General features: G+C 42.2%; 2 protein-coding genes across 2 annotated transcripts in view; both read right to left on the bottom strand.

Annotated features, from left to right (window-relative positions):
* LOC123973840 (transmembrane protein 237A-like) overlaps positions 1 to 4,999 on the bottom strand; it is a 14,556-nt gene extending 9,557 nt beyond the window's left edge. The window contains exons 1-3 of the mRNA XM_046054177.1: positions 4,743 to 4,999; positions 749 to 830; positions 542 to 670 (exon numbers count right to left, since the gene is read on the bottom strand). Of these exons, the coding sequence (XP_045910133.1) occupies positions 542 to 670; positions 749 to 818 (199 nt within the window). The 5' untranslated portion in view covers positions 819 to 830; positions 4,743 to 4,999. The remainder of the gene's footprint in view (positions 1 to 541; positions 671 to 748; positions 831 to 4,742) is intronic.
* A 2,799-nt stretch (positions 5,000 to 7,798) lies between these two features.
* LOC123974037 (MAGUK p55 subfamily member 4-like) overlaps positions 7,799 to 10,697 on the bottom strand; it is a 7,202-nt gene continuing 4,303 nt past the window's right edge. The window contains exons 4-6 of the mRNA XM_046054454.1: positions 9,599 to 9,707; positions 8,946 to 9,080; positions 7,799 to 8,795 (exon numbers count right to left, since the gene is read on the bottom strand). Coding sequence (XP_045910410.1) covers positions 8,610 to 8,795; positions 8,946 to 9,080; positions 9,599 to 9,707 — 430 coding nt within the window. The 3' untranslated portion in view covers positions 7,799 to 8,609. The remainder of the gene's footprint in view (positions 8,796 to 8,945; positions 9,081 to 9,598; positions 9,708 to 10,697) is intronic.

Genomic DNA, 10,697 nt, shown 5'->3' with positions numbered 1-10,697 from the left:
GCTCCTCTCCTGTGGAACCAGGTTCCAGTTTGGGTTCAGGAGGCAGACACCATCTCCACATTTAAGAGTAGGCTTAAGACTTTCCTCTTTGATAAAGCTTATAGTTAGGGCTGGCTCAGGTGAGTCCTGAACCATCCCTTAGTTATGCTGCTATAGGCCTAGACTGCCGGGGGATTTCCCATGATGCACTGAGCTCCTCTCTCCTCTACTTTCTCTCCCTCTGTATGCAACCTCATCCCATTATTGCATGTTACTAACACAACTTCTCCCCTTTCTGGTAGTCTTGTGCTTTCTCGTCCCTCTCCTCTCTCCTCCTATCACTTCCTGCAGGTTTTCTGGCTCTGGAGCTGTGGAGTCTGGATCTGTGGTTGCGGGTCACCTGCTGCCCCCGTGTTCCTGCTCGACACCCTCTGCTACAACTATTGTTATCAGTACCATAACTCCTTTTCAGTCCTTACCACTACTATTTCTTTTACTGTTTGTATTTTCTGTCTGGGTTTTGCTGAAATTAAAAGGCAGCATGAATAACCGTCGGTGCTACCAATAGCAGGCGCCTTCTTCTTTTTCTTCTTCTTCTGTGGTGCTGGGTCCTGTGGCTCTGGGGTCAACGGGTCTCTGCTTTCAGAGAGCCTCCTCTCTCTCACTGCCTCCATCTCCACCTCCAGGCCCGCTGCAGAGGAACATAACAGAGCAGAGTGAAGCAGAACAGAAGAGATCAGAGAGGACAGGATCTGTCACTCTGTCCTACCGTCTCCCTGCTCCTCTCCGTCGTGGACCTCCTTCTTCGGCTTCTTCTTCTTGCTCTTGACGGTGGGCATGCTGGCGTTTCTCTGAGATCGACAGATCAAAATGTCCGTCAGGTCCAAGGGTCTTTCTGCATGTAGCAGACTACTTCCCTTTTGAGAGTTTTTAATTTAGGTTTTGCATTTAGGTCAGTTAATTAACGTTTAACGAGGATCTGGCGCTGGCTGGATGCTGATGCCTGTTTGAGATAACTGGATTAGCCTGAGCTTTGAAGACAGGTGGTTGAGCAAAGCTTCAGGAAACACACCACAAAGAAAACTGTAAAAGTTATTGAAAGAGAATTCAGCTTTTTTGTTTAAGTCCAAGACAGCACACTGCAGTATGTCAGCATGTGGACGTATGTTAAAGGGTAACTTTGGGATTCTTATTTTCCTTCCTTATGTTTTTGTGTCTATGTGACCAATTGGGACCCTTTTTTTTTACCATAGTCCTGTGCTTTATCAGCAGGTGAAACAGGTGCAATGTAATCCTTGCGCCCCATCAAAGTCTGTCCATAAAAGAGTTTCTTTTTGCTGCTGACAGCCTCAGATTGTTATTAAAGTGTCTGACAGCATTGTAGAAAGGATCCCTACAGAGAGAGAGAGAGTAAAACCCTTTTTGTTTAACTAGAAACAGTCGCCATATCGCTCTCGTTAACGCACCAGACTCCCTTGACAAAAACAGTTATTTAACTGCAGAGTTGCTGATCTACTGTGACTTTGGTGGATTAAAAACACTAAAGTCACACAATAACACAAACTAACCCATTGAGGCAGTGATAGACCAGAGAGGTACAATTACTGTTTTTGTCAATGGAGCCTTTTACGAGAGCGATACAGCGACTGTTTCTGGTTAAACAAAAAGGTCAAAAACAAGCTCTTTAGTGGACGTTCTTTGACGGGGCTGCAGCCCTGCTTCGCTGCTGCTCACTGCAGGGAATTGAAAAATACAGAAGTTACCTTTTAATGAACTCACTGTGTGCACACTGAAACCACAGTAACCACCATGTTGTTTAGAAGCAGCAGTTTGACTTTTTACCTACATTCATTTGACACTTTTATCCAAAGCTACTATGGGAGTCATTTAGGGTTCAGTGTCTTGCTCCTGGACACACTGCTGGAGATCAAACCACCAATCCTATACTGAGATCAAGGGTAGCAGTCAGAGAAAGATTGAGGAGGACTTATTTCACACACACACACACACACACACACACACACACACACGTCACCCCGGTGACACTAATAGGTTGGTAATTAGATGTAAGAAGGGAGTTACCACCTTTAAATATGGGAATGACAATAGCAAGTTTCCATGGCTCAGGAAATTTCTCTTGATCTAGTGACACATTAATGATCTAGTGACACATTAATGATCTAGTGACACATTAATGATCTAGTGACACATTAATGATCTAGTGACACATTAATGATATGTGTTAGTGGGCCCATAATTGACTGACCTATTTGTTTTAGCATGAGTGTGTCCATCCCTTACACGTCTTTTGCTCTTGAAGAGCCTTTTCCACATTGGATATGCATACAGATTTTAGATGTAGTGGGGGCTCAATTAACAAATCTGAACTAATGGCAGGTAGGTTGTTATATTTCACAGGGAAACTTTTGGCTATGGTCTCAACAAAATCAAAAAAATATATAATTTAGTGTCTGTGCCACAGCAGATGGATCCTGCAAAAGCATGCCATTGTTCTTTAGCTGTATTGAATTATTACTGGAAGAAGTTTTACCTGTTAATTTATTGATCTGTTCCCAAACAGCTTTTGAGTTTCCATGACAGTTTTTAATAATTGTGATAAAAAAGTCTGCCTTTGCTTTTCGTAGTTGTCTTGTCACTTTATTCCGTAAGGAAGCAAATTTTTGTCTGTCACAAGATAGTTTTGACTTATTGGCTTTTTTAAGGGCATTGTCTCTGTCTCTCGTTAATTGTTTGATATCATCACTGAGCCAGGGAAAAGAACACTTTCTGTTTTTGTGTTTAATTGTCACTGCAAATTCATTAATTTTTGTTTGTAAGCATTCATTATTATCTGACACCAGAGACAGAGGCTGATAACCTCGTCCACATATGACCACCTGTTATCGTGTGACAAGACTGTCAGGAAGTCAGGTGACGTTGTTTCAGAGTGACACAGAGGGAGGAGGTTCTGGTGGAGGGATCGGCGTCCGTATAAACATTCGGCCCTCATTCAACAAAGCTGAGCTTTGCGTCCTCGCGTACATTTTGAATGTGGTGGATTTCAGTGGCAACTGAGCAAACTCCATCCACTGAGGAAGACCATGAAATGCAGTTATTAGCACCAGAAAGATCTAACCCATCCCTGTCGAACCCGGGACCTTCTTGCTGTGGGGCCACGGTGCGATCCACTGGTCCACTGTGCCGCCACGTCCCGCAGGAAGCTTACCTTAAAATAAAATGCTTTATCAAAAGCTTTGTTTTCAGCGTGATCGACCTAAGTCTAGACCTGTGCAATGAATTTGGACACTATGTTTTTGGACACTGTTACTGTTGGACTGCCTCGAAGGTAAGCTTCCTGTTGGATACTTTACTCTACAACAGGATATTCTTTCTGCAAATGACCACAGAAATGAAACTGAAAAGAATAGTCTAATCAATCCAAACTCAAAATATGTATCATTAAATTAGTAAATTAGTAGCTTTCACTCCTCGTGATCGCAGCTATCAACACAAATTCAACAAATCTCAACTTGAATGTTGAACCTCTCATCGCCGTTTCCCGCAAAACGTTGTCACACGTCAGTAAACTCACTTCCTTGTTTAGAAGACGCAGCAGACGTGTGTGACACCAACGTCTCACGTTTACCTACTACAATAACAGCAGAGGGCCGTGAAGACCAGGATCCAGATCGTCTTTACCAAAGCGGGGAAGCTGTTCTGCAGAATGTGCAGCAGTGAGGTCAAACATAAAGAAAATCGTCTACTTTGCCGCCAAAAAACGTGCGGAGACACATGGAGGACGTCAGATGAGACAGTGAGACACAGGCTGCTGCATCCTGCAAGAACGTTCACAGCGACTTTCAGCGCAATTCTTTTAGAAAAGCTGCCGCAAAATCAGGAATTTTAGGCCACAACGTTCACGAAAAAGGCTGCGAAATCCTGGAGGGACTGATGAGCAGTGCATCAAACAGGAGGAACAGTGGACGGTAAAAGAATCATTTTCATTCACCGATCAGCCATAACTTTATGACCACTGACAGGGGAAGTGAATAACTTATCAGTCACATTTGATGCTTGTATATAAAGACAAAATTTCAACATTTGAGCAAACAGTATGCCTACATCTCATTCTACAATATTCTTTAAAAGTGTAGCCTCTAGGTTTATTTTTTGCTTCTTAGCCTTGGTGCTGTGATTGGTGTAGGCTATTTCTCTGGAGTTTTGGCCATTGCATACCTTGAAAACTCAATGTTCAAATAGGCTACTTTAATGATCAGTTCCTAATGTTTGTAGATGAACATAGTGGCGAAGACTATACCTGGTATTTGGTACCCGTTACATCAACAAATAGTATTTGTCTACAAAATTAGCGGTCTGGTGGTTCGCAGGATCAGGGTGGCCTGGGGTGGAGTCAAATTCCCGGCCTGAATTATTGTGCCAGTCCGGCCCTTCAGGGGAGCGAAGGCTGGCCCGTTGATGCTGAACGGTGTCAGAACCTGCAGTGGAGTCCAGGCCTCAACAGGTCAGCAGGTGGTCATAATGTTTTGGCTGATCGTGTAATTCTCCACACAGTTTTACTTTATAGCTGCTGAACACAGTTTTCCTTAAAACAGAGTAAGTATTGCTGCAATTAATGTATAAATCTGACCAAAATGCACAAAACATGAACAGTATGATGCTTGAACCACGAAGAGGAACTATTTCTATCCCAAGCACATTCTTTAAAGAGGTGTTCACAGGTGTAAATCAGTGTCAGCGCTCACCTGTGCAGCTGCCTCGTCTGCTGGCTGTGAAGAAACACTGCAGACCGTCACCGCCTCGCCTCCTGGCTCTGATCTTATCAAGCTGGAGGAAGCGGTCTTAGGGTGAGCCTCAGGATAGAAAAACTCTCCCTCGCTCCCTTTATTTCTCTGTCTTCTTCTCTTGTTTAATCCCAGAAAGTGGATTTAAGATGACTTTCAAATTGAAAACTTGGAAGCATGAATCCAAAGCGAGGTGATAAGCTAAAGCAGAAAGGAGGAACAGAGGAGGAGGAGGGGGGAGGACGGGGAGGCTCATCGGCAGATTTGAGACCTGTCCCGGGTTTAGAGGGGCAGGTGGGTCATGTGCTGAGCTGTGACACACTCTGGGAGCTCTGTGGTTGGCTGATCAGCTGTGATGTCACCTGCTGGCAGCGGACGCTAATAATCTGTCAGTGTTTCCTTCAACAGATCCAATCAGTCTTTACTCAGAGGTGGGACTCCTCTCTCCTGGACCTGGACCTCGTCACAAATGGGCTGAATTACTGAACTGATGTGTTTTCTTCTATAAATATTATTTTCCCTGCAAATGAAGGCTAAAACTGCAAAATTAGAAATTGTAGACGTTCATAATTGCTGAATATATTTTAGTTATAGTAAAGAAATGGAGAAAAACTACCACGTGAGCCGCCATGTTTGTAATTCCTCTGTAAAACTAAATAGTTCAATTCCAGTGAAAAACCTTAAATGGTACAAAAGTTAAAAACTTAATGTCACCAAAACATTTTTAGATCTAAAATGAACAATTACATGAAAGAGTTTTGATCATTATTTCACTGTAGGATCCTCCGATGACCAGCTGCTCGGTCTTCCTTCATTAATATTGTATATAATAGATATAATATATTCCAAATAAAGCTTCTTGGGGTGAATTAACAGGCTGCTCCAAGCTGTTTACTGTTTACTTTCCTTCCACTGCTGCAGAATAACCAAAGTTTAGGTCAGCAAAACTGAGAAACAATTTTCAGAGATCAAGTAATGAGTTAAAAACTTCAAGTTATTCTGCAGCAAGTTTTTAACTTTGGAGTTCTGATGTCTTTCATGGTTATTTTATGACTTCTCTAATTTAAAACCGCAGCTTTCATCCAGTTACACAGTTACACCTCAGCTAAATCCTGAACCTGCACAGACTGCCTGCCACTACTTTCACCTTATTAGTTACAGAGGATTTAAAACTTGAGTGTCTCGTCCCACTGGCTGATTTTAAACTGTAAATCTAATCAGTGACGTCTGTTTCTGATGCTGTTTGTGCTTTTGTTTGTCTGGAGATGTTTCTGCAGGTCTCTCTTGCAAAAGATTAAAGAAAGAGATCACCGGATTAAATAAAGGTTTTATATGTTTCTTTTTTTGTAAATAAGCTAAATCATAGAACGTAGTTCTCGGTGGCAGACTCGTAACGTTACGTCATGGCTGCTGTGCAAACTGCAGAAACTGAGCAGGTGTGTTGGTTCTGCCTTTAACAGGTTAACGGGTCAAAGGTAAAACCCTCACACTGCAGAAACCAGGTCAGCACGGTGAATCCTCCTACGCGCGCTCACGCAACACGTCGTGTGTTTCCATCACATCAGAGGACATTACAGTGACCTGCATTCATTTCCTGCAACTTTAAACAAAGTCTTCCTCCTACTTCAATCTGCTGCTTATTAAATACATTTTTATAACTTATATGTATATTTCCCTTTAATCCACACGGACATCTTAACTTCTGTCTTGTTGTTATTTCACCTTATAAAGAAAATGTCAACATGTAAACACAATATAGCACGAGCTGTAGTGCATTCTGCTTGTTTGTCTAGCTGACGGTAAAGCTGAATGATGCAGTGAGAAGACACTAATCCTCCTGTTAAGTCGGCTGAGCTCCAGCTGGCCTGCAGAGGATTAACCTGACTCACACATGGGGGGGGGGGGGGGGGGGACATGAACACACATGATTTCATCTTGATCTTTAATTAGCACACACATGTACGTACATCTTCATCCAAGATAAAACAAAGTGCTTATATCAAAGCTGCAGGTCTGTGATGATCTGGGTGGGGGGGGAGTTTAAGAGCTCCGTGTGTCTGCAGCCAGTAAAGTACATTTACTGTAATCACGTGCTGGATGGATATTTTTATAGTGATGTCTCTGGTAGTGATGAACCTACTGAAAACTGTTAGCTGGATGGAAATCTGGGCTTTATGGAGTTTCAGAGTGATTTTTTCTCAACATATGGACGCTTGGTCAACACCCCTTGGCGTTGCTTTTTAATGCCCTGGGTACCATTCAGCACGCGTAGGGCTCCACGGTCAAGTTAGCAAGAATAAATACGCTACGTCCGGTTACACTTTCAAAATAAAACTAGTGGTTAATGTTTGGTTAGGTTTAGGAAAAGAGCCTGGTTTGGGTTAAAATTATTACTTACCTGACTTAACTATAAATAATCAATATTAACTTTTTGTTTCACCTGACCCACCCGTCCACCGCAAACCGCCTCATTTCTGTTGTTTATATCCTACTGTTAGCGGTCAAAGCCAAAGGGTTTCCCAGTGCGTTACAAGGGGTCTTGACCGTGTGTCCATAGGTGGTGGCTTGGGAGTGAGAACAAGTTGGTTCGGCAGCTGATAACAGAACAGAAAAGACGTGTAGCCGTCAGTTCAAACTGGTCCACAGATTCATTGAAAAGTTTTATAGATTAGGAGCTGTTTTTTAATGGCATTGATGACTTGTTTTCCAACAAAAGCGCTTCAAGAATCCTTCGCATATATCACAGTGTTACAGGAGCAGTAATGGAGGCTTGTCTACTTGAACAGTGAGACAAGAGTCAGATGACAGGGCTTGTTTTAGCCTTGGTCTTGGTTTCGATATTTAAAGATAGTTGATAACATTGAGAATGAATATGAAGGCAGGGTTTTTCCTGCATAAAGGAATTTCCGGCGCCCCCCAAAGAGGGAAATCACCAGCGCCAAAATAATCAGAATTGAAAAAAAAAGCATTTCATGTTCTCTCATAATGTGTTTTAATAACCATGTATCAAACAACTGTTGAGCAAGCAGAACATAAACTTAAATACGACTTGTCTTCCCAGAAGTCTCCTCTCCTCTCATCCACTTATGGTAGAGATCACCTCCCGTGATTTCTCACAATATTGAAGCCGTTTGTACTTAAAGTGTGGCCGGCACATTTTACTCTTTGTGTGGGCTGATATCAGAAAATGGTTTTATTAGCGAAACAGCTGAATCTCAACTAATAAACTATCTGTAGTCAGATTCTCCAAATAAAGTGTAACCTGTTATACTAACTAACTTTCTATTTAATGTTGTAATATTAATTAATACGCTAACTTATACCTTTTACTCCTCCGGGTTGTGGGTATATTTTGTTTATCAAATATAGAAATAACAAGGAAATGCAGAGATTTTGGTAACTCGTTGCCCTTACTGTACGCGAACTGATCATGCCTACTCGTCACTTCCCAAAGGCTCATTCTGAGCCAGGAAAAACCCTGTGACGGTCTTCACACTTTTCTGCCTTTGTCATTCGGTTTGCGAGTGCTTTTCTGAGTCCTCCCTGATCTTTAACTCAACCAACAAGGATAAATTCGTCCTCCATATTTGTGCAAACTAACTTAAACCTCAGACTATTTAAGAGTTTTGGTGCAAATTCAAAAGAGAAAGACGAAAAACTTTCCCTCTCCTCCTCTGCATCATGTCATAACTTCCTTCTTCTTCATTTGTCTCCAGATATTTTCTCTTTCTCCCATTTCATCTTCCAACTCGTCCCCTTCTCCGTCCTCTTTGTGTTCCTGTCCAACACGTTTAGTCTTCTTCTTCCATCTTCTCCTCCTCTCCTGCCTCACTCCTCCGTCCGGCTCCAGCTGACGGGGATCCACTGTGGTTCGTCCTGAGCCTCCTGGATGATGGAGCAGAGCCGGATGCAGGTGTCCTGCAGGTCGTCGTTCACCAGCATGCAGTCAAAAAACTGTTTGTACTTTGCCTCCATCAGCAGGGACGCCTCCTCCAGCTCCACAAAGTCGTCCTCCTGCAGACGGAGAAGCATAAGTGTTTTCTCTACTCTGAATATACAGAAACTTCAGGTTTCTGCACTTCTCTTACATTTCTCTTATATTTGCCTCAACAGATTTGTACTGTGCTTTTATAACCGTGGCTGCAATAGCTGTGGTGCTCTCACCGTGAACGATCTGTTGACGGCGTAGCTGGTGATGATTCGGGCGTCTCTCCGAGTTTGTCTCAGTCGTTCTGGGCCGGGGGCTTTGATGAAGATCACGTAGGGCTTCAGTTTCCACGTCCGCAGCGGCTGGATGCTCTGACAACAAAACCAACATGTCTGGATTCATCCGCTGCTGAAAGTAGTCCCCAGCAAATGCACTATTCCTCCTGTTTGTTTGTTTGAACGTTACATCTGTGAGGCGTTTTTAAAGATTAACGTCTTCAGTAATAACCAATGGGCTCGGAGCTGAGAGCCACAGAGAGGACGTCACACAGAATATTATGAAATTGATCTATTGACATTAACATTTGTGATTTTTTTGCACCTTTTTTTTCCTGGGTCAGCAAGACCTTTTTTTTTTTTAACCTACTAGTCCTTTCAAAACCAACGTAACGCAAGTAACGCAACGGAAATGGGTTTACAAAAACAGACATTATCCTTCTAGTCTAAGTCTAGCAGATGTGTTTCATGTATTTCCTTCCTTAAAAATCAAATTGTTTTGTTTACATCGTTCACGTCACAAGTTTGTTAGCTCGCAGTCTTCTTCCAGGATTTCAACAAGTAAAATTTAAGACTTTTTCTGACCTAACAACTTCAGATTGAAAGAAACTCACATGTGGTTCAATGTCGATGATGCACATCCGTCCTCGTTTCAGCACCTCATCGATAGCATCAGTGCTGGTCCCGTACAGGTGACCCTTATACTCCCCGTACTCCACAAACCTGAACACACACATAACAGGGCCACAAATACAAACCAGATGACAGTAAAAATAATTATCAAATACAATTAAATCCAAGACAGTTAACTATCAAGTTTTAATCAGTGGGAAAATTAAGTAAAATAAGCATGGACTGTGCATCTCTATCAAAATACAGGTGCTTAAACAAAACTTCATATTCTTCAATAATTTCATTCAAAATGTAAGGAAAATTGCAAATATTTCAAGCCTTTTTTTGTTCTTCTTTTTTCTGATACTGTATTAGAATTTTAGAATAAAGAATTTTGAAAGAAAAAGCTCTTTTCAGCTCAAACTCCTGCGAAGGTTTCCTGAGCCTTTAATCTCTCAGTCTGGCTCTGGTGACTTTTCCACGATATTCCGATTCTTTGAGATGCACCTGTACAATTCAATTTATAAAACAAAAAATGAAACATGTACAGTGGGGGAAAAAAGTATTTGACCCCTTGCTGATTTTGCAGGTTTGCCCACTTACAAAGAATGCAACAATCTACAATTTTAATCATATGTACATTCTAACAGTGAAAGACAGAATCCCAAAGAAAATTCCAGAAAATCACATCATATGAATTTATAAAAATTGATAACCATCTGATGAGGACAAACAGCATGTTAATATTTTGTAGAAAAGCCATTATTGGCCAGCACAGATGTCAAACGGTTTTTATAGTTGGTGACAAGGTTTGTGCACATTTCGGCAGGGATGTTGGCCACTCCTCCCTGCAGACAGCCTCCAAATCATTCAGGTTCCGAGGTTGTCGCCTGGCAACTCGAATTTTAAGCTCCCTCCAAAGATTTTCAATTGGATTCAGGTCTGGAGACTGGCTAGGCCACTCCAGAACCTTGATGTGCTTCTTCTTCAGCCACTCTTTTGTTGCTTTGGCGGTGTGCTTAGGGTCGTTGTCGTGCTGAAACACCCATCCTCGACCCATCTTCAGCTCTCTCACTGAGGGAAGGAGATGTTGGTCCAGAA

The sequence above is a fragment of the Micropterus dolomieu genome, linkage group LG07 (assembly GCF_021292245.1).
Source record: "Micropterus dolomieu isolate WLL.071019.BEF.003 ecotype Adirondacks linkage group LG07, ASM2129224v1, whole genome shotgun sequence".
Taxonomy (NCBI): domain Eukaryota; kingdom Metazoa; phylum Chordata; class Actinopteri; order Centrarchiformes; family Centrarchidae; genus Micropterus; species Micropterus dolomieu.
Note: the sequence above shows the minus strand (reverse complement) of the source record. Positions and strands in the feature narration are given on the sequence as shown.